This window comes from Carcharodon carcharias, chromosome 15, assembly GCF_017639515.1.
Source record: "Carcharodon carcharias isolate sCarCar2 chromosome 15, sCarCar2.pri, whole genome shotgun sequence".
Taxonomy (NCBI): Eukaryota; Metazoa; Chordata; class Chondrichthyes; order Lamniformes; family Lamnidae; genus Carcharodon; species Carcharodon carcharias.
This window is the reverse complement of record NC_054481.1, coordinates 44,328,445-44,352,531: the sequence shown is the minus strand read 5'-3', so window position 1 is coordinate 44,352,531 and position 24,087 is coordinate 44,328,445. Positions and strand designations below refer to the sequence as shown.

Genomic DNA, 24,087 nt, shown 5'->3' with positions numbered 1-24,087 from the left:
TAAAAATTGGATGTAAACTTTATGTTCTAACCAAATAGGCTGCTCTTTCTAGATATAAAGATAATAATTATCCCTTAATCTGTTAATGAATTAGAGGTCAGTCATAAATGAACTTTATTCTTATTCTCTGCTATCCTTATCCTCTCATAGTTCAATAGCTTTGAGCAACTTTGCATCAATTTCACCAATGAGAAGCTGCAACAGTTTTTCAATCACCACATGTTCGTCCTGGAACAGGAAGAATATAAGAAAGAAGGGATTCACTGGGAGTTTATTGACTTTGGCATGGACCTGCAAGCCTGTATTGAGCTGCTGGAGAAGGTAATCCTATCAAGAAAAGTCACTTAAGCATATCTCAAAATAAAAGTCATGCGGATTTGTTATTTTATCTCCTTATGTGACTCAGTGTCATAGTTTGTTTTATAATGCTCCTCGGAAGCACCTTGGGGAGTTTCATGGCATTAAAGGTGCCGTGTAAATAAAAGTTGTTGTTGTTGTTGGATGCTGGAAACCTGAAACAAAAGAGTAAAACTTTGGAGCGGGAGATCCAAGTTTATAGTCCAGAAATTCCAGCTGGACACTCAACTGATGCAAAGGCTTGAATGGTGAAACTCAAGGTGTTCCTAACTCTTTATTGTGAATTTTGCACTTGTCAAAGGCGCTGCGTTGCTGCCAAGGGAAAGCTTTTCAGTTCCCCAGTGCCAACATCACACACTCTGAGTATTGAACAATCAGACGCAAAGCAAAGCTAGTTGAGCCAACATTGTGCATCACCAACAGAAGACCCCCTTTTCTACACTACTGTGCATTTTCCATTTTCCAAATCCTACATCAACTTCACCTCTTTGAATAAGTTTTCCAATTAGCATCAAATTAAATATAGTTTTATGTCTGTAGTCCATGTCTATTCATAATTTGGTTCAGATGGCGCAAGCATTCTTCATATTGCAGCTTTCACAAATGCATTTTGATTGGTCATAATGACACAGTTTCGATTTATTACCGTGACAACTCTTCTGCTATTTGTTTCCAGCCTATGGGTATCTTCTCCATCCTGGAAGAACAATGTGTGTTCCCCAAGGCCACTGATGCAACGTTCAAGGCTGCCTTGTATGACAACCATTTGGGCAAGTCCAATAATTTCCTGAAACCGAAAGGCAAATCGCAAGCTACCTTTGAGGTTATCCACTATGCTGGCACGGTAAGTATTAGCTGCTTCAGGGGAAGTACACCACTCTGAAATTCAAAAAAAAGGACCTGGTGGTGGTGGGTGTTGGGCATGGGCTGCAGTTAAATTGGTCGACACTAATCACTGCAATCAGGCTGATGGCAAATCCGGTCTGAAATGAATTGGAAAAGAAATTTGGGCATGGTGTAAATCAAGCATGCTGATTCAGTGACAATCCATTTCATGCTGTGTCACTGACCAAATATACCCACCTCTTCACTTACACCTAACTAGCCATTTACGGCATGGTAAAACAATTCTGCCAAATCCATGCTTTAGATCAGGCTTGTCCAACCCGCGGCCCACTATTGAGCCTATCAGCAGCAAACATGGGAGAGAAACAGGCTGCAAATGGAGGAGCAGTAAATCCTGGTCACTGCAAGTGTGTGGAGATAGAGAGAGAGACAGTCCCTGGAGCTCATGGGGCCCCCCACACACCACATTTTCCCACGCCTCAGGCTGCTTTCCCCGGCTCCAGCCGTTTTCCCCCAGCTCTTGGCGCTTCCCTTTGTGAGCACCCACATTCGAGTGGCGCTAGCCCTCCGGCCTCTTTCCAGGTCTCTTCTTCTGCTCTCATCACCCCTATCTCCCTACACCCCAGCCGATTTAGTGAGTGAGGATAGGTAGGTGCATGAGAGTGGGGGTGGGTGGATGAGTGAGTGTGTATGAAGGTGGGTGAGAGGGTAAGAGTGAGGGCAGATGAGCATATGTGTGTGAGGGAGAGATAGAGAGATTTGTGTCTGCGTGAGAAAGAGCGTGTGTGTGTCTGAGAGAAAGAGAGGAGTGTGTGTGAGAGAGAGAAGGGTATGTGTGTATGCGTGAGAGATAGAGAGGTGTGTGTGTGAGAGAGAAAGAGAGGGGTGTGTGTATGAGAGAGAAAAGGGTGTGCATGAGAGAGAGAGAGACTGTGTATGTATGTGTGAGAAAGGGAGGTGTGTGGCTGGGTGTGTGTGTGAGAAAGAAAAAGTTGTGTGTGTGAGAGAGAGGGTTGTGTGTGAGAGAGAAGGGCTGTGTGTGTGAGACAGAGAAGGGTGTGTGTGAGAGAGAGGGGCTGTGTGTGTGAGAGAGAGAGGTGTGTGTGTGAGAGAGAGAGGGGGTGCTGTGTATGTGTGTGTGAGAAAGGGTGTGTGTGTACGTGGCTGGGTGTGTGTGAAAGAGAGAGAAGGGTGTGTGTGTGAAAGAGTCGGGCTGTGCGTGTGTGAGAGAGAGAAAGAGAGGGGTGTGTGTGGGTGTGTGTGAAGGAGAGAAGGGTGTGTGTGTGTGAGAGAGAGGGGCTGTGTATGTGTATGTGAAAAAGGGATGTGTGTGTGAGAGAGAGGGTTGTGTGTGTGTGTGTGTGTGTGTGAGAGAGAGAGAGAGGGGTGTGTGTGTATGTGTGAGAGAGAGAAGGGTGTGTGTGTGAAAGAGAGGGGCTGTGTGTGTGTGAGAGAGAAAGAGAGGGGTGTGTGTGGGTGTGTGTGAAGGAGAGAAGGGGGTGTGTGTGAGAGAGAGAGGGGCTGTGTATGTGTGTGTGAGAAAGGGATGTGTGTGAGAGAGAGGGTTGTGTGTGTGTGAGAGAGAGGGTTGTGTGTGTGTGAGAGAGAGAGGGTTGTGTGTGTGTGAGAGAGAAGGGTGTGTGTGTATGTGTAAGAGAGAGAGGGTGTGTGTGTGAAAGAGAGGGGCTGTGTGTGAGAGAGAAAAAGAGGGGTGTGTGTGGGTGTGTGTGAAGGAGAGAAGGGTGTGAGAGAGAGAGAGGGGCTGTGTATGTGTGTGTGAGAAAGGGATGTGTGTGTGAGAGAGAGAGGGTTGTGTGTGTGTGTGTGAGAGAGAGAGAGAGGGGCTATGTGTGAGTGTGTGTGAGAGAGAGAGAAGGGTGTTTGTGAGAGGTGTGCGTGTGTGAGAGAGAGGGAGCTGTGGATGTGCGTGTGAGAAAGGGAGGTGTGTGTGTGTTTGTGGCTGGGTATGTGTGTGAGAGAGAGGGGTGTGTGTGTGTGAGAGAGAGAGAGTTGTGTGTGTGTGTGAGAGAGAGGGTTGTGTGTGTGAGACAGAGAGGATTTTGTGTGTGTGTTTGAGAGAGAGAGAGACAGAGTGGGGGAGGGTCTGTGTGTATGTGTTTGTGAGAGAGAGAGGGGGGTGTGCATGTGTGTGTGTGTGTGAGACAGAAAGACTGGGGAGAGAGGGAGCGAGGAGTGTGTGCCTGGCTCACTCCAAATCTCAGGGTTCTTATTCACCCTCAACCCCAAACACCAACAGGCACTCTCACCCAGTCTCACAGTGGGTGAGGGTGAGTGAGCAAGCACCTTGAGACTGGGAGTGAACTGAACACACACACACTTTCACACTATAATGGTCGTCTTTATTTATTACTCATTTTTTTAAATTATCTGTTTATTGTTGTGGATTTTTTTTGTTCAGCAAATTGTTTCATTTCAAATGACAGCTATTTTTTTGAAATTCATGTTTAATGTTGTGCCAAACCTTATCTTTCTGAAATTTGCTCATTGGCCCCAAGTGTGAGAAATATTGAAAAGTGGCCCCCCCACGCGAAAAGGTTGGACAAGCCTGCTTTAAATAAACCCCGATATTGTCCTCAACCTGTCCTCACAAAACCTGGTTAAAGAAAATTCTATAATGAAGACATGCCTCGCCATGGATCACACGTTCACCAACACTGACACAGGAAGTCATTTGTGATGATAATTCCAAGCATGATAACACACTACCCTTGCAAATCATCATTTATTCTTATGTGTTCCATATAATAATATTGTGCACAAACAAATTCTGCATTAGTTCATAATCACTAGAGATATATTTGTAATCTCAACTAACATAATTAATAAACTCTCAATGTTGATGCTGGTTGATAATGATTTAAGTTGCTATTCTCGAATCTGTAAAACAATTGTCTTGATTTATCCAGAGTAGATTTTAATTTCAACATAGCTGGCTTGATGCAAGTCATTTTGTCAGGAAGGTCAAATGCCTCGGGCGAATTACATGCACCAATCCCACCCCTGTGAGTTACAGTCTTAATCAGACCAAACCAGCGGCATTTGCAGTCGGGGACAGAAGAGATCCAGAAAGACAAATGATCTTTTTTTAAGGCTCCTTGTGGGCCAGGAGGAACAGGATTACTACCCCAAGGCCCCTTGAAAAGGCATTGGTATTCCCCTTGTCCCATTGTTCCCTCCCCCAGCCTACTCCGGAACCTCAAGGCCTTTCCAAACCCCTTCTCTGAGCCATGGTGAGGCCCAAGACGGAGATGATAAGAATTTTTTTGTCTCAGAGGGTTGTGAGACTTTGAAACTCTCTTCCCCAGAGAGCAGTGAAGGCAGGGTCACTGAATATTTTTAAGGCTGACATAGATAGATTCTTGACTAACAAGGGAGTCAAAGGGTATTGGGGGTAGGCGGGAATGTGGAGTTGAGGCCACAATTAGATTGGCCATGATCTTATCGAATAGCAGAACAGGCTTGAAGGGGCTGAATGGCCTACTCCTAATTCATACGTTCATATTTCTTCTGGACCTTCAGCCACCCAACTTTCCATTTCTGCCCACCTGTCAGTTACCACTTCCTGCTAATTTCAGGCAGGAGACTGATGGAGTCTACAGAGATAAATGAATGAAAATTTCCGGGACTTCACATTGCAGACATTTGGATGCCATCCAACATGGCTTGAGAAGATGTTGAAATACAACAAAGCAATGGATTAAGCATTCCACTGCTTAATAAGAAGGGGGGGATATTTGCCTGAAGGCTCCCAGGTCCAGTTAAAGTTGTCATTGGTGTTAATACTGTATTGCTGTTTCTCCTCTCCAGGTTGGCTACTGCACTCAAGGTTGGCTGGAGAAGAACAAGGATCCCTTGAATGAAACTGTGGTGACTCTTTTCCAGAAATCTCCCCAGGCTCTGCTGCCTATTCTCTTCAAAGAAGAGGAAGCACAAGGTGAGTTATGGAGAACGCAAGGACATCTGTAGGGTGAGCCTGAGCCAGGCTTGAGCAAAAGATGGAAACCAATGCCATCAAGTGTTGAGAAGTGAGTAATGCAAGGACAAGATATAATTTCATCTCTAAGTTTCTTGTTAGCTTGGTAAATGCTTTAACACTGAAGAATTTTTGATTGAACCTCTGTGAAGCAGCTTGGTATGTCATTCTATGTTATGGGCATTGTTTAAACGCAAGTTGTTACTGCAGCCAGGCCTAATGCATTGAGTGAATTGTGACAGCAAGTGAAAGAGGCAGCAGCATTAATTTTACAGAAGCACAGCTGGGTGACCAAGGCAGAGGTGAAGGGAAACTCAGATACACAAGTTATAGGCAGAACTTAAGCCTGACTTAAGCACTCCAGACACCTGACATGCTATCTGTGCTCGGGCATGAGGTACCCATTAACATTGAGTTCTATCTTCTGTATTAAAACTGTGAAAGCATTTTATTTATCGAGTGCAGCTGTTTATTTGACAAAACCATCTCATTACAGCTGGCACGAAGAAACAGAAGAAAGGCTCATCTTTCCAGACAGTTTCTGCCTTCTATAGGGTAAGACCTCTGCACAGGTTCCCCAACAGAGACAGTCGGCACCTTCTCTCTCTTCCTTCTTCTGTATTATTTTGCCTTTATTGCAGCAATTTTTATTGTGCCATTTCTTGACATTACAGGAACAGCTGAACAAGCTGATGACAACACTGCGCAGCACAGCTCCCCACTTCGTCCGATGTATCGTACCAAATGAAAACAAACAGTCAGGTGAGTCCAGCTCTAACAAACCATTCTGCCAGGATTTATGCTCCACACAAGCTTCCACACATTTCTCTTCATCTAACCCTATCAGCATATCCTGCTATTCCTTTCTCCCCTATGTTTTTATCCAGCTTGCCCTTTAATGCATCCATGCTATTTGCCTCAACTATTCCTGGTGGTGGTGAGTTCCACGCTCTCACCACACTCTGGGTTATTGAAAATATTTTAATAACTAGGGAACAGTTTGCATTTAAATCAAGCTTAGCTGTTGCTCAAGAACTCTGTAGAACGGAAATGAATGGGAAGTGATTTACCAGATTGGAATATGAAGATTGAGTGATAATGTTATCCATTCAATAACATTAGATGCTGGTTCAACTCCAGTTGGAGTCCTGTTAATGGTAGAGTGTGAATTTTATTCCAGGTGTGTGTGATGCTGTCCTGGTTCTTCACCAGCTGGCCTGTAATGGTGTGCTGGAAGGAATCCGTATCTGCAGGAAAGGCTTCCCCAATAGACTACAATATCCTGAGTTTAAACAGAGGCAAGTATCTCCCAGCTTACTTCTATACCAGCAGCACATAGTCAGCACCATTTGATTTAATATGATATAATAACACAACCAACAAGTCCGTTGGGGTCACTGGAAATAAGTTGTCACCTTCCACTCATTACCATAAAAATCAACTAATTCCTTTTGTATAACACCTTGAATGTCAGAAAATGTCCCGACATCCTTTCCAAGAGCGTCATCAAGTACAAAATTTGGCACCAAGTCACGTGAGGAGGTCTTGGGACAGGTGACAAAAAGCTTGGTTAAAGAAGTGGCTTTTAAAGGAAGAACAAGAGAGGGGTAGAGAGGTTTAGGAAGGGTATTCCAGAGTTTTGGGTGAAGTCATAGCCATCGATGACAAAGTAATGAAAATCAAGATGTGCAAGAGATCTCTATTGGAGGAATGCAGAGATTGCGTAGGGTTGTAGGACTGGAGGAGGTTACTGAAATAAGGAGAAGCAAGGCCGTGGAGGGATTTGAAAACAAGGATGAACATTTTAAAATTGAGGCATTGTCAGACCGAGAGCCAATGTAGGTCAGTGAGGACAGGGATGTTGGATGAACAGGTTAAGATACGTGCAGCAGAGCTTTGGATGGGTTTGAGATTGTGGAGGGTGCAAGATGGGACGCTGTCCAGAAGGTAATGGTTGAGTAAATAGGTAACAAAGACACAGATAGAGTTCAGCAGCAGATGAGCTGAGGAAGAGGAAGTTGCAGGTAATGTTACAGAGAAGGAAATTGATGGTCTTCATGATGGAGAGCATGTGGGATTGGAAGCTCAGCTCAAGATCAACTGGGACACCAGAGGTCTGATTTGCCTGGTTCAGCCTCAGACTGTGACCAGGGAGCAGGATGGGGTTGGTAGCTAGGGAACAGAGTTTGTGGCCTCCAAAATCTATTTTTGTGTCTTAATCAATGAAAAACAGAAAAATAAACTTAAGTTAGAAAGTTGTACACTTTTTACAATCTTTATGCCTGCATAAAATTTGTATAATTTAACTTTTTTTTGATTAGGTACCATATCTTGAACCCAAATGTCATCCCTAAGGGATTTGTTGATAACAAGAAAGCTTCAGAATTGGTCCTTGGCTCCATTGGCCTCGACATCAATGAATACAAAATTGGACACACAAAGGTAATGCATCATTAGGTCAAACAGGAAAACTCTTGAATTTTAAAATTAAACAGATGTTACTGCAGATATGAGGGTTCATTTGGGATAAAGGATGGATATTGTCATATTGCTTTTTAATTCAATTGTACATTGAGATTTGAAAAAACACTTGGTCTGAGATCTACTACCCTATTATGAGCACCCTTTTGTTAATCCAAATTGACTATGCCTACAACAGGGGTTTTCCAATGATTTTCTGGTAATTGTGCCATCGATCCTCAAACACAGGGGCCTGAATTTCTGCTCCCTGGTCGGGAGCGCAGGGTCGGGACAATTCCAGGCCCTTTATAGCTCCTTACAATTCCAGTGAGCTTGAGAGTTCCAATGAGTTTATACACTTTTTACACACATTCATGTCTAATTTTAACAATTCCAAAGGACACCTTACCTCTCCCAATGTGTACCTGACCTCCCTAAAGGTGTCCTGAGACCATATCCAAAGGGGTACCCTATCTCTCCAAAAGGGTACCCTACCTATCCAAGCAACTCCGCAAAGTTTAGATCTGCTCCTACCAGGTGTAACCTGTACACATTGTGTTTCACACACCTAGGTCACCAAAATCAGACATAAGTGGAGGCAGCTTCTAATTAACACAGACAGCTGCCACCGCAAAAAGCACGTGCACACAGCTGCCCCATTCCTGCAAAAATGGTAGGTGCCATGTTCAGGGGTGGGACTTCTGGATGTCGACCTCCTCCACAATTTTCCTCCTCTGCAATGGTGAAGAGGCTCTCCTTAGTTGTGAAACTCCAGGTCAGAATGTTTCAATCCCAGTCATAAATTGGAGATGATTGAAAGAATTGATAGGGTGGACAGAAAGAAACTATTTCCTTTGCTGGAGTTATCCAAATTACAAGATGGCATAATCTTAAAATTAGAGCTTGGTTGAACCAAGGGTTCATAGGTGATATCAGGAAACACTTATTCATGCAAAGGTTAGTGGAATTATAGAAATCACTCCCCCAAAAAAGCTGTTTGAATCTGGGTCAATTGAAAATGTCAAAACTGAGGTGATAAAATATTGTTCAGTAAGGAAACCAAGGTTGGCAAATGAAGTTCAAATACAGATTAATAATGATAGAATTGAATGAAGGAACAGGCCTGAGGGGTTGAATGATGTTCTTCTGTTCCTATATTCCATTCAATCTTGGTTGCTTTGTGCCAAACCAATTCTGGATTTACTCCAGACTTGCATCAGAAATTAAAAAGAGAAAGATGTGTAAATTTTCAGAAATTTAAAATATATTTCTTTAGTCATGATTGCATTGATCCTTTGTGTTTACTGCTGTGTTGGGACGCTGATAGTTTATCAATGTTAGATGTAGATGTGGCCAAATCTCCCATTAGCATTTGTTATACAGTTCATATGTGTTACGTGTGCTTCACAGGTGTTCTTCCGGGCTGGTGTTCTGGCTAAACTAGAGGATTTCCGTGATGAGCGACTGGCAAAGATTATGACAATGATTCAGTCTCGTTCCCGTGGGATGCTGATGCGTATAGAATTCAAAAAGATGCTGGAGAGAAGGTGAGACTCCACAATCAGTAAAACTTTACGCATGAATCCTACAATTATGGTATATTGTGCATAATCTTGAAGGAATATTTTTCATGAAATCATATATAGACACATGGGCATTGTGAGACAAAAAAGGCCAAGGTCCATTTAATTCGCCTTCTACCATCCTAGTAGTCACACAATACAATGATAATGAGGCTGTTAGTTAATCATGGCAATCAATCTGTATTAATTAGTCTACAGTAGACCCAGACATGAGATGAGGAAAGCCCCAGTGGTGGAAGGTTTTAAGAACCATTGTTCCAAAGGCACCTTTTTCCTCCCCAAGCACACCACACTTAACACTGCATGTGTATATATATTTGAGGTTTATTTTGTACAAACCACACAATCACATAATTCAAATTATACACATACCTACAGTCTATAAAACAATCCACAACTTAGTTTGGAAATTCCTGGCCAGCCTTTTGGGGGCAAAACAAGAGCAGAAAGCAACTTCAACCCAGCCTCCCGAACCCTCCATAAAACCCAAACACCTGAGTCATTTGCACATTTTGAGGGGCACACGAATGATTGATGCGTGAAAAATTGTCATGTAATGACTGAATAAAAACTAATGGGAAGGTGATATTGAAATTAATAAAGAGGAGGCTGTTTCTTATCTGCTGCTAAGATGTACCTTTCTTACACTATTTTCTTTCCAGAATGGCACTAATAGTTATTCAGCGTAATATCCGCAAATTCCTGCAACTACGCTACTGGGGCTGGTGGAAGCTTTACACTAAGGTATTTATTACAATGAGTGCTTTTTCTGATGGCCTGATAATATCATGTAAAGGATAACTTCTGATGTTCGTATCCTGAGATGTTAGGGGCTGGGGTTTTCCGATCCCGGAAATCGGCGTGGGCAGGACGGAAAGTTTGACGTACCAGCCAAAGGCCCATTGACTTTGGGTGTGAATTCCTGGTCCCACAGCGGGCAGGACTGGAAGATCCTAGCCGACATTTGATTTCCCAGTGTGTGTGAGCCTAATTTACCACAGGCAGAGGGAGAAAGGATGCTGAAATTTGTCTGGATGCCTCAGGTTGAGGATAGGGATACAGGTCACTGCTCCTGAACACTCACTGATTGCTCTTGCTGGAAGTGCACGTGGGTTGTTGATGGATGAGAGTGGGATCAGTTTGGGTTCTGATGCCTTCTGGGGTGAAACACTTTTTGTCACCTGCATAATGACCACAAGAACGTGAAACCTACCATCACAAAAAATGGCTGAGATGAATAGCATAGATACATTTCAGGATGAAGCTTGATAAGCCTGTGAGGGAAAAAGGAATAGACAGTTATACTGCTAATGTTATATTAAGAGGGCTGGGAGGAGGCTGGTGGCAAAAAATGCCAGTATAGACCAGTTGCGCTGAATGACCTGTTTCTGTGCTGTGGAATTCTACATAAAACAACTAATTGAGGGACTTCTACAAACAATTCACCATATTCAGAGTAAATGAATTCAAGACAGGCAAAGTTTCCCTAGGGTATGTTATTCATATTTCCTGTGAATTCTATTGAAGCTCGCAACACAGGATGTTGCAATGTTTTGGAACTTAAAAAATTACATGACGTCAGACCTTGTTGCAAGATGTCACCAACATCACTAAAACAGCTGATCTGCTCATTGTCACATTGCTGTTCGTCAGACTTTGCTGTGCAGAAATTGGCTGCCATGTTTCTTATGTTATAACAGTGACTTGACTTTAACAGTACGTCATTGGCTGTAAAGTGCTTGGGGACAACTGGTGGTCATGAAAAGCATTTCAAAATGCAAGTCTCTCTTTGTTATTGAAAAATGGTACTGTCTAGCTTAAACTGCAATGAACAAATTAACCACAATTTAAAAGAAACCTCTCTCAGTCTCGGGTCATCTCAAAGCATGACTTCCATAGAGAGTAGAGTAAATATCAAAAATCTTCACATCATTACAAGGGTGGTGATCTTTCTTTCTATTTTACAAATACTTGCCCTGCTGCCTCTAACTTTGTTATACAGCAATTACTTTGACCTTTCTAAAAAAGATCTGTGGGAAAAGTTATGTCTAAAACCCGTGGCTGATAGTAATGAAAAATAATGACTTCTGTTTAAATAACAGTTTTCTGAGCTCAGGACATCTCAAAGCACTTCACAGCCAATTAAATACTGTTGAAACAAAAATAAAAATAGCTGGAAAACTCAGCAGGTCTGACAGCATCTGCGGAGAGGAACACAGTTAATGTTTTGAGTCTGTATGACTCTTCATCAAAACTGAGGAAAAATAGAAATGAGGTGAAATATAAACTGGTTGAGGGGGGTGGGACAGGTAGAGCTGGATAGAGAGCCAGTGATAGGTGGAGGCAAAGAAGAGATTCCCAAAGATGTCATAGACAAAAGGACAAAGGGGTGTTGACGGTGGTGATATTAGCTAAGAAATGTGCTACTGGTGACATTAAGGGTAGAAAGCAGTACGAGCAAGTGACAGATGGGGGTGGGGTGGGGGGAAGGGATCGAAATAGGCTAAAAGGTGAAGATGAAACAATGGATGGGAATGCATTTAAACCTAATGGAAATAGGTGGGAAATGAAAAATATATTAAAAAAATATATTTTAAAAATATAAATAATTAGAAAATGGGGGATCAGAAAGGGGATGGGGATGGAGGAGAGAGTTCATGATCTGAAGTTGTTGAACTCAATCTTAAGTCCGGCAGGCTGTAAAGTGCCTAGTCGGAAGATGAGGTGCTGTTCCTCCAGTTTACGTTGAACTTCAATGGAACATTGCAGCAGGCCAACAATGGACGTGTGGGCATGAGAGCAAGGTGGTGTGTTGAAATGGCAAGTGACAGAAAGGTCTGGGTCATGCTTGCAGACAGACCGAAAGTGTTCTGCAAAGCGGTCACCTAGTCTGCGTTTGGTCTCTCCAGTATAGAGGAGACTGCATTGGGAGTAGTGAATGCAGTAGGCTAAATTGAGGGAAGTGCAAGTGAAGTGTTGCTTCACTTGAAAGGAACGTTTGGGCCCTTGGATGGTGAGGAGGTGGGAAGTAAAGGGGCAGGTGTTGCACCTTCTGTGGTTGCATGGGAAGTTGCCATGGGAGGGGGTTGATTTGTAGGGGGTGATGGAGGGGTGGACCAGGGTTTCCTGGAGGGAACGATCCCTGTGGAATGCCGCCGGGGGGATGAAGGGAAGATGTGTTTGGTGGTGGCATCATGCTGGAATTGGCAGAAATGGCGGAGGATGATCCTTTGAATGCGGAGGCTGGTAAGGTGATAAGTGAAGACAAGGGGGACCTTATCATGGTCCTGGGAGGAAGAGGAAGGTGTGAGGGCGGATGTGCGGGAGATGGGCCGGACACGATTGAGGGCCCTGTCAACCACCATTGGTGGAAACCTCGGTTAAGGAAGAAGGAAGACATGTCAGAGGAACTGTTTTGGAAAGTGGCATCATCAGAACAGATGCGATGGAAGCAAAGGAATTGAGAGAATGGGATGGAGTCCTTACAGGAAGCGTGGTGTGAGGAGCTGTAGTCGAGGTAGCTGTGGGAGTCAGTAGGCTTGTAATGAATATTGGTGGGACTGTCTATCACCAGAAATAGAGACAGAGAGGTCAAGGAAAGGAAGGGAAGTGTCAGTGATGGACCATGTGAAAATGATGGAGGAGTGGAAATTGGAAGCAAAATTAATAAATTTTTCCAGGTCCAGACGAAAGCATGAAGCAGCACCGAAGTAATCATCGATGTACCGGAGAAAGAGCTCTGGGAGGGGGCCTGAGTAGGACTGGAACAAGGAATTTTCCACATACCCCATAAAGTGACAGGCATAACTGGGGCCCATGTGGGTACCCATAGCCACACCTTTTATTTGGAGGAAGTGAGACGAGTTTAAGGAGAAATTGTTCAGTGAGAGAACAAGTTCAGCCAGACAGAGGAGAGTAGTGGTGGATGGGGATTGTTCGGGCCTCTGTTCGAGGAAGAAGCAGAAAGCCCTCAGACCATCCCGGTGGGGGATGGAGCTGTTGAGGGATTGGATGTCCATGGTGAAGAGGAAGCGGTTGGGGTCAGGGAACAGGAAATTGTTGATATGATGTAGGGTGTCAGAGGAATCACAGATGTAGGTGTGAAGAAACTGGACCGGGGAGAGAGAGTGGAGTCAAGATAGCAAGAAATGAGTTCCGTGCGATCTGCCAGGACAGTTCTGTTTGTGGATTTTGGGGAGGAGGTAGAAACAGGCCGTCCAAGGTTGGGAGACTATGAAGTTGGAAGCTGTAGAGGGAAGATCTCCAGAGGAGAGGAGGTCAGTGACAGTCATGGAAACAATGGCTTGATGTTCAGTGGTGGGGTCATGGTCCAGGGGGAGGTAGGAGGAAATGTCTGCGAGTTGACGCTCAGCCTCTGTGAGGCATATATATGCTTCACTTCAAGTTACAATAAAGAACCCATGTATTTGTTGCATATTGTTTATATTTCTGTGACTCCTGTATCAATCACACACTGGAGGATCAAAGAATATAACAGCCGCCTGTCTTAATATCTCTTTATGTGGCTTGGAGTCAAATTTTGTTTGATAACACTCAGCGAAGCAAAGCTCCTTGTGACTTTCTATTATGTTAAAGGAGCTGTTTAAATACAAGTTGTTCTTATTGTCTGTTTCAGGACTCTCTACTCAATTAAAAATGTGATATAAATGCAGAAATTAAAACAGAAAAAACTGGCAATACTCAGCAGATTTTGTAGCATCTGTGGAGAGAGAACCTGATGAAAGGTCATGGCCTGACACGTTAACGCTGTTTCCCTCTCCACAGGTGCTTGCCAGACTTGCTGACTATTTCCAGCATTTCCTGTTTTTATTTTTATTGTCTGAACTGAGGTGAATGTAAGCTATGTCTTTGGATACCAAACTGATTCTATCCGGTTATTTGTAGGTTAAGCCTCTGTTGAATGTAGCCCGTCAGGAAGATGAGATGAAACAGAAAGAGGAGGAACTAAGGACTGCGATGGCACAGACCAATGATCTCCTTAACCGGGTCAAGGAACTCGAGGAGAAGACAGCAACTCTTTCACAGGAAAAGAATGATCTCTTACTGCAAGTCCAGGCTGTAAGTAATCTGCAACTAGCCAACAATAAACTAGGTCATAACCAAATTGACATAACATTCACAAAATTACTCAGAACTAATTTAGCCAATTCTACTTTAGTATATGCGTAGTGATTGAATTCATTGTGGCATTTGCCTTAATTGAAACACAGCACCTCTGAAAGTGCAGCAGTCCCTCAGTACTGCTCTGGAGTATCAGCCTAGATTTGTGTTCTGGACTCTGGAGTGAGACTCGAACCACAATCTTCTGACTCAAAGACAAGATTGGTAGCCACTGAGCCAGGATTGATCAAGCAAACACTTTTGTTCTGTCATCCTCACCTACATGCCAATTATGTTTTACTTTTATATATAAAGCACATAAAATACAGGAATTCTGATCATATAATGCATGCACCTTTAATTCATAAAGCAGTGATTGTGATAGATAATATTAACAAATATGCAGAATTGCACTGACACTGACATTGAAAGGTCAAACCAAGAATTCTGCACTGCACTGAGTACAATTGCACACGAGTTTCTCCTACTTCTTAATGAAAGCTCCTACTCATGCTGTGACATATGTCAGCATATTCATTATTAAAAGGCATCATGATGAAGGAGTTGGGGAGAATATTGTTTTACTCAGCAAGTTGCTATGATCAAGAATGCACTGCCTGAAAAAATAGTAGAAACAGATTCAATAGTAGCTTCCAAAAAGGATTTAATTAATACTTGAAAATGAAAACAAATTGCAGGCTCCAGGAAAGAAACCAGGGTATGGATCTAACTGAATAACTCTTTCAATGAGGCAGCAGAGGCACAATGGGCTGAATGACTGTGTGTTTCTATGACATTATCACCTTGTGACAAATTATTTTCACATCATCACCAGGGAATCACCTGTACTTCTCTTTTCCTCTTCCACAGGAACAAGAGAATATCACTGATCTAGAGGAACGTCTTACTCAGCTGATGAGGACAAAGTTGGAATATGAAAATCAGATCTCAGATATGAAGGAACGGCTTGAGGAGGAGGAGAACGCCAGCGTAAGCCTCTCAAATCACAAGAGAAAGCTGGAGGCAGAATTGTCTGACCTGAAACTGGATCTCGAGGGTCTGGAATCAACACTTGTAAAAACTGAGAAAGAAAAGCAGGTACTGTGAAAATTTACCAGCCTAATTATTTCCCTTGTGATAAACAAAGCAAAGCTATAAGGAGGGTCTAATGCAGTTACACTTAAGCCTGGAGACATATAAATGCCTTCCTACCTGCAGGTCCATTCAAGACCTTATTTCCCCCCCACAACCCTCCCCCAGGTCTCACTGATATCGAGCACATCTGTGGACCTGTGAAGGATGTGGATCCTTTCCCCACTCCTTTCTGCCTAGGCTAATTCATCTCTGAGCTGCTTCCTGCTGGAGCTTGAGACACCAGCCAGAGCCCAATCCCAAGGTTCAGCAGGGTTTTTAACAGGTAGGAATCCACCAGAACTGATTTCCCCTGGATGTCCCAAGTTTGGGCAGTAACAAGATGAAAACTATCCCCCTGTTTTACGTAATAAGTCCTCATCAGTAACATGGAATTCTATTCATCCTACAGGCAGTATTTGGACACTGGACAGTTGAAAACCAGGGACCCCACACCACCCAACAGCCTCAAGGCAATCTTTCAGGACACTACACAACCTTTGTCTCAATCAGTGGCATCGCTGCTTCTAAATGCAGAGAGAGATAGAGAGCTGGGGCAAGAGATAAAGCAGTTAGATACCTGGCACAGGGGAATAGAAAAGAGACCATTGAAAGTAACCTGATACAAGCAGAAGGAAACAAAACAACTCCTTATCAATGACAAAAACAGAATTACTTGGAAAAACTCAGCAGGTCTGGCAGCATCGGCGGAGAAGAAAAGAGTTGGGGGGACGTTTCGAGTCCTCATAACCCTTCAACAGAACTCAGTGACTATTAGGAAAGGGGTGAAATATAAGCTGGTTTAAGGTGGGGGGGGGAAGGTGTGGGGGGAGAGAAGTTGGAGGGGTTGGTGTGGTTGTAGGGACAAGCAAGCAGTGATAGGAGCAGATAATCAAAAGATGTCACAGACAAAAGAACAAAGAGGTGTTGAAGGTGGTGATATTATCTAAACGAATGTGCTAATTAAGAATGGATGGCAGGGCACTCAAGGTACAGTTCTAGTGGGGGTGGGTGGAAAGACTAGCAGGGCATAAAAGATTTAAAAATAATGGAAATAGGTGGGAAAAAAAATCTATATAAATTATTGGAAAAAACAAAAGGAAGGGGGAAGAAATGGAAAGGGGGTGGGGATGGAGGAGGGAGTTCAAGATCTAAAGTTGTTGAATTCAATATTCAGTCCGGACTGAATATTGAATTCAACAACTTTAGATCTTGAACTCCCTCCTCCATCCCCACCCCCTTTCCATTTCTTCCCCCTTCCTTTTGTTTTTTCCAATAATTTATATAGATTTTTTTTCCCACCTATTTCCATTATTTTTAAATCTTTTATGCCCTGCTAGTCTTTCCACCCACCCCCACTAGAACTGTACCTTGAGTGCCCTGCCATCCATTCTTAATTAGCACATTCGTTTAGATAATATCACCACCTTCAACATCTCTTTGTTCTTTTGTCTGTGACATTTTTTGATTATCTGCTCCTATCACTGCTTGCTTGTCCCTACAACCACACCACCCCCCATCAACTTCTCTCCCACCACCCCCTCCACCCCCCACCTTAAACCAGCTTATATTTCACCCCTCTCCTAATAGTCACTGAGTTCTGTTGAAGGGTTATGAGGACTCGAAACGTCAACTCTTATCTTCTCCGCCGATGCTGCCAGACCTGCTGAGTTTTTCCAGGTAATTCTGTTTTTGTTTTGGATTTCCAGCATCCACAGTTTTTTGTTTTTATCCTTATCAATGATCTCCACTGGTTTATCAGATTCAAACAGTATGAGGAGTGGAGAAGTCCCAGAAGAACTGCTCGTAAAGCAGAGTTGATAATGTGCTCAACTCTGACCCCACTGAGGTCAATTGAGAATTTAGAAATTACCATATGTGTCTCATACTTCTTGAGCAACCAAAAAAAAAACATTCTATCGAACGTCCCCACCAGCGAAGGAAACTCCTCAGTCTCAAACAACAGCTTGTGTGTGCACTCGCATACACGTACAAATACATAATATGCACACATTTTATTAGATATAGTTTAGAGTTACCTTCCAGTCATGACCTATTTTATTCAATTCCACTAGGCTCTGGATAACAAGGTCCGCTCCCTGACTCAAGACCTTAATCAGCGAGATGATTCCATTGCCAAGCTGCAAAAGGAGAAAAGAGCCTTGGATGAACTTCACCAGGTTGGTACAGAGCCACTGCACTACCAGTTCCATTAACTATTTCCAAATTTCCTATCATTAATGCTGCTCTATTACTCAGTGAGATTGTGGCTAAGAACAGTTTGGCAATTTCACAAAAAATATATAATTGAGCTAAATAACACCTGTACATTGAGTACGCAGTCTGCGAAGATGTTATCTGTGAAGATGAAGTTGAACCCTCTGGTGTCAGGATTCAAATCACTGCTAAACTGATGGATTTAAAGCTACTTCTATCTGATGGTGTTCACTCTGTTATAAGAATATCCATAATGTTTACACATGGTTGCTTAGATGGTTGTAGCAACTGGCAATACTTTTCACAAAAGTATTGCTACAGGAATTCCTTCATAATTAAACCTACTGAATGTTGGTGCTTACAAAGTACCATCATTAGTGTTTATTGTTTGATTATGTTTGGTAAATATTTGCAAGGAAAATAAACAGCACACCGTGACAAGATGATTGTTTACTCACAGTACGTGGGTGTACCTACACCACATGGACTGCAGCGGTTCAAGAAGGCAGCTCATCACTATCTTCTCAAGGGCAGTTAGGGATGGGCAATAGATGCTGGCCTAGCGAAACCCACATCCTATGAAAAAGGGGGAAGAAACATAGCTAAGTCTGTTCTTATAAAAACAAAAGTGACTGGAATCATCCCTCAATCAAATAATATTTTTGTCCTGTACTACTATTCCAGAAAACACTGGATGATCTTCAGTCCGAGGAAGATAAAGTCAATCACCTCACCAAGACCAATGCAAAACTCAACTCTCAGATCCAAGAGGTAAGTAGTTAGGTTATTTGAAAAATATGTTACCTCAGACCATGGTTGTCCAAGCTTTTTGTTTTCATTGGCCACATGCTTGCATGCTACGGGTCCTTAAAGGTGGTACATAAAGTTTAAGTGCACGTTCCCATTTTCGTGGAAATATACATATCCAAGCATCCTGATTTAGGATTTATCCATCAATGAGGCAACAGTGGAATTAATAAATATTTTTACTGATCCACAACATTAAAACAGGGTCAATCTGAAATATAAACGAGAATAGAATGGAATTTCTCAGGTGTCATCGATTGGTTATCTAAAGGTCAATAATGCATGACTCATGGGAAGCACTTTGGAAATCCTGGACTTTGACAAACAGCATAGTAACTTCCTTGAGGAAGGGCACTGGGGTTTCTTTGGGTTTGTGATGACTTTGAAATGATTGCCAACTGATGAAAATCTAGAATCAAATCAGTTTTCTGGGGAGCATTCTGTACCGAAAACAGACAGCTTTCCAATACTCCACAGCACTGTTGTTGTTAGACCAGCAGCCCTGGCTCATTAATGGGAATCAGAGAGGTAGAACTGTCCCTGGGAGATGAGATTCTTTCCACTTAATGATTACAGCCAAACACTTGACCATTGTTTAAACAGCTGGAAGATAACTGGAGCCAGGAGAAGAAGATCAGGATTGAGGTAGAGAAAGCTCGACGAAAGGCTGAAGGCGACCTGAAGATGACAATTGACAATTTGAATGAGATGGAAAGAGCAAAGATTGACCTGGAGGAAATTCTCAAGAAGTAAGTGGTTTACTTTTCAGCTTTCTATCAATGAATACATCTGTATACCGTGATAGCTGCTGCTGTGGCTCGGTATCAGGCTTTTATTGACAATGCTCTTGTTTAGTGTATTGGGATTTTTTTTGCTCCATTAATGGCGCTATATAAATGCAAGTTGTAGCAGAAACATTTTCTATAAATACAAAGGTGTTGATCATTTTGAAGTGACAAATTAGAGAAATCTCTTCCTTGGACCTCAGTCTGAATGAGGAATTCTGACACTGAACTTTTCTCTTGGTGCCAGGCATTTTTGTAACCCTTGGAATTACAATATGTGGATATATTCATCGTTCCTATAATAATATTTGTATGGTGTAATTTCAAGACTTTTATATTTCCTATATATGATACGGTACACAGATGTTATTTGCAACAAAAGCAAAATACTGTGGATGCTGAAAATCTGAAATATAAGCAGAAAATGCTGGAAATCTCTTCAGCTAAAGTCGCATCTGTGGAGAAAGAAACATAATTAATGTTTCAGGTCGATGACCTTTCCACTATAATAAATGCATCCTATTTAACATGAGGTTATTAGGCAAGCAAAGTCTGACTGTGCTGGTTAAGTTCTGAAGCTTTTTTTCAAGTTGTTCAATTTGTTACAAATGCACTATTATAAAGGGACAATTAAGAGTTGTTAACAAACATTTCCACAATCTCAACTGTGAACTTTTCCATTTGTCACTGTAACCATTTAACTATGCAGTTTGCATTGTGTTAGCTGATGTCATTGTAATGTAACTTTCTTAGTAAGAGCTGCTTTTTAATAGTGGATTAGATACAATAGTAAACTCATCACACTCGATATGGATGAACATATGATCAGAATGATAATGCAGTAGTAGCACAAAATATGCTTCTCTGGAAGTTAATAACAAGGAAAAATGAATTCTTACAAACATGAAAAGGGAGCACCAAAGTTTTAAAATAATGTGTTATAAATCATTTGCTGATCTTATACAGAAGTATTATTTATGGCTTTTAACAATTGCTATGAGGTTACTAGTATGGCACAGTCAGCAGCATTAAAGAATGGCAGAATTGTTGAAAGGGAAAGCCCTGGTCTGTGGTTCTAAACAACTTAATTCATGAATTTACAGTTGCGATGTAAATACAATCAGGGTATCATAACTTCCTTAAAGAACCTGCCCAAGCCTTTGATCTGAACCCCGACACTATTTAATCTGTAGCAATCTCTATTGCAACTTTACACCTCTTTTAATTTTTGCAGGAGAGACATGGAGATTAATTCCCTGAACTCCAAGTGGGAAGATGAGCAATCACTGAATTCCACGCTGCACAGGAAACTTAAAGAGCATCAGGTAGAGAAAGGACTAAAGGCTCAAATTCAATCAAAGCATGTTCTTATTTATGGCAATATTCATTGGAAAGAAACTGTTAGAAGTTTGAACTTGAAGGACTTTTATAAAATTGATTGATTAACTCAAAGCAAGAATGGGATGGAGGAGGCATAATTTAAACTCACTCACTAATTTAAAGGAATGCTTGTTTTACACCTGTCCAATATTCATTGGTTGATATAGTCTCTCAGACAAAAACAAAAACAGAATTACCTGGAAAAACTCAGCAGGTCTGGCAGCATCGGCGGAGAAGAAAAGAGTTGACATTTCGAGTCCTCGTGACCCTTCGACAGAACTTGAGTTCGAGTCCAAGAAAGAGTTGAAATATAAACTGGTTTAAGGTGTGTGTGTGGGGGGCGGACAGAGAGAAAGAGAGAGAAGTGGAGTGGGGGTGTGGTTGTAGGGACAAACAAGCAGTGATAGAAGCAGATCATCAAAAGATGTCAACAACAATAGAACAAAAGAACACATAGGTGTTAAAGTTAAAGTTGGTGATATTATCTAAACAAATGTGCTAATTAAGAATGGATGGCAGGGCACTCAAAGTATAGCTCTAATGGGGGTGGGGAGAGCATAAAAGATTTTAAAATTTTTTTTTTTAAATAATGGAAATAGGTGGGAAAAGGAAAATCTATATAATTTATTGGAAAAAAAAGGAAGGGGGAAACAGAAAGGGGGTGGGAATGGGGGAGGGAGCTCACGACCTAAAGTTGTTGAATTCAATATTCAGTCCGGAAGGCTGTAAAGTGCCTAGTCGAAAGATGAAGTGTTGTTCCTCCAGTTTGCGTTGGGCTTCACTGGAACAATGCAGCAAGCCAAGGACAGACATGTGGGCAAGAGAGCAGAGTGGAGTGTTAAAATGGCAAGCGACAGGGAGGTTTGGGTCATTCTTGCGGACAGACCGCAGGTGTTCTGCAAAGCGGTCGCCCAGTTTACGTTTGGTCTCTCCAATGTAGAGGAGACCACATTGGGAGCAATGAATGCAGTAGACTAAGTTGGGGGAAATGCAAGTGAAATGCTGCTTCACTTGAAAGGAGTGTTTGGGTCCTTGGACGGTGAGGAGAGAGGAAGTGAAGGGCAGGTGTTGCATCTTTGCGTGGGCATGGGGTGGTGCCATAGGAGGGGGTTGAGGAGTAGGGGGTGATGGAGGAGTGGACCAGGGTGTCCCGGAGGGAGTGATCCCTACGGAATGCCGATAGGCGGGGTGAAGGGAAGATGTGTTTGGTGGTGGCATCATGCTGGAGTTGGCGGAAATGGCGGAGGATGATCCTTTGAATGCGGAGGCTGGTGGGGTGATAAGTGAGGACAAGGGGGACCCTATCATGTTTCTGGGAGGGAGGAGAAGGCGTGAGGGCGGATGCGTGGGAGATGGGCCGGACACGGTAGTCTCTCAGATGTCAGTTGAATGCAAATAACAACAAATTAAATATAAGCCTAATCACAACAATCATTTTGATCCCACATTCATAATTATCTGCAATGTAACTGCTTAATGCAAGTATAATTTTGATATGCTTTTGATACCAATCCCTTTGGAGAAATATTTTGAAGTAGCTCATCTGCAGTTATGTTTCCCTTTCCTGTTACTTTATGGCCTTGAATACAATTTGTGAACGTGAGTCCAACAAAGTCACTTTATTTTCTGCACGTTAGTATTTAATATGTTCACCTTGACAGTGACATGATTTCAAAACGAAAGGCTCTTTGAATTTTATCATTTTGTGTTGACTTACCCTGATTAAATATGTATTTAAAGAGGTCTGATGCAAAACATTTTTGTAATGTTGTAATGTTTAGCAACTGGAAAGAGAGATGTTAAATGGTAACACAAGAATTTGTATTTCCAGTCTCGAATTGAAGAACTGGAAGAGGAACTCGAAGGAGAACGGGCCATGAGAGCAAAGGTGTGTAAAACAAAATCCAATATATAATTTACGCAGAATGCCTTTTCTGGAGGCACTCAGCCTGTAATATCCATGGTAATCTGTAGTTAAAACATAAACACCTTTCGCAAAGTGTCATTATTTTCTTTATTGTCCATGCATAAGGGATACTTAATGACCCCTCCGGATTTATGTCATAGCTAAAATCTTGGAGATCCAAGTGGAAAACTGTCACGTGGGGTCAGCAGACAGCATTGGCGATCAAGGCTTCCTAACCTTAAACAGCAAAAAATGGCAAAGCTGAGATCCTCAGCTGGTAGAAGCTTTCCATTGGGTGAGAAATCCTTGAGGATTGGTGTATCCGATGGTGCTGGAGGTGATGCAGTGGCAGCCATTCCCATCAGAATAATTGCATCTCCCTTGTGTTCCTCCTTCCCAATATTCCTCTTTGTAGCACTTTCACTGCAGATACTGTGAACACTGCCCTCACAATGGGGCGCGCTAAACTGACCTCCCCCTTCCTAAGCCCAACTGCTGTCCCTGTTTGGACGTTGATCCTGGAAACAAACTCAAGTGGGCCACTTGAAGTTTAAACCAGAAGGAATTCCTGTTGCTGCGAACAGGGACAAGACCCAAATCTGATGGCCAAAACATTGCTGAGTCTGGAAAGTTCTGCCCTGGGTTTCAGTTGGTATTCTCAAATAAAGAGAGTAATAAGAGAAAAGGACACAGCAGCTGCACAAAAGGAATTGGAAGTAAGGGGTAAATATATAGAGGAAGTCAAAAGAGGCTAAATTAAGATGAGTCAATCAAATATGTGACAAAGACTAGGATGATATAAAGATTGGAATCTATGAAGGCGGAAATACAGAAAGGTCCATGGGCTTATCAGAGAAATAGAATCCATCCAACTGAGGTTATACTGTAAAGTAAATCAAAGTAGATTAATGCCAATGAATATGAATATGAAGATGACTCGCAAAGAGCATAAGCTGACTGATTTTCACAAATGTAAAAAAGTGGAAGTATTGATTGAAGCTTTGAATTAAACCTACAAATTGTACATCAACCAGAAGAAAGGAACAAAGACAAATACTGCAGGAACCATTCAACTAATCCAGAATATAAAACCCAATGCTATTTCTCACTGAAACTATTAAGAGTCATTCAAAACAAGCACTACACGTTGAAGATAAAGTCCATTTCCCCCCGCCCAAGTCTTTGGAGCAGTTAGCAAATTCCACAATTGGTGCCCACAGATTTACACTTGCATTCAATCATCAGATGTATTTCACCATCTAAGCCTCCTCTGCCACTACATTGTGGTGGAAGAAACTCTAAGATAATCACTTAGAACAATCAAAGCTGTTTATGTAACACATTAAGAATGGTGACTGAAATGTGAATTTATTGTAACTCTAATGTTTTATGTTCACTGTGCCTCAATGGTCCATAATCAAGTGCACAACACCCATTATTAACAGCTGAAATCAGATTCTAATTTGGCAACGCCTCAATTATAAAATTCTCAGCCCTGTT

The 24,087-nt window shown here is 42.3% G+C and overlaps 1 protein-coding gene across 1 annotated transcript in view; it reads left to right on the top strand.

Annotated features, from left to right (window-relative positions):
• Positions 1 to 24,087, top strand: part of LOC121288569 (myosin-16-like) — a 78,867-nt gene that overhangs the window by 36,093 nt on the left and 18,687 nt on the right. Inside the window, exons 13-28 of the mRNA XM_041207172.1 lie at positions 151 to 321; positions 1,034 to 1,201; positions 5,032 to 5,158; positions 5,694 to 5,752; positions 5,872 to 5,959; positions 6,378 to 6,495; positions 7,519 to 7,639; positions 9,068 to 9,204; positions 9,903 to 9,984; positions 14,146 to 14,319; positions 15,232 to 15,459; positions 17,568 to 17,672; positions 18,394 to 18,480; positions 19,120 to 19,265; positions 20,536 to 20,626; positions 22,513 to 22,569. Of these exons, the coding sequence (XP_041063106.1) occupies positions 151 to 321; positions 1,034 to 1,201; positions 5,032 to 5,158; positions 5,694 to 5,752; positions 5,872 to 5,959; positions 6,378 to 6,495; positions 7,519 to 7,639; positions 9,068 to 9,204; positions 9,903 to 9,984; positions 14,146 to 14,319; positions 15,232 to 15,459; positions 17,568 to 17,672; positions 18,394 to 18,480; positions 19,120 to 19,265; positions 20,536 to 20,626; positions 22,513 to 22,569 (1,959 nt within the window). The remainder of the gene's footprint in view (positions 1 to 150; positions 322 to 1,033; positions 1,202 to 5,031; positions 5,159 to 5,693; positions 5,753 to 5,871; positions 5,960 to 6,377; positions 6,496 to 7,518; positions 7,640 to 9,067; positions 9,205 to 9,902; positions 9,985 to 14,145; positions 14,320 to 15,231; positions 15,460 to 17,567; positions 17,673 to 18,393; positions 18,481 to 19,119; positions 19,266 to 20,535; positions 20,627 to 22,512; positions 22,570 to 24,087) is intronic.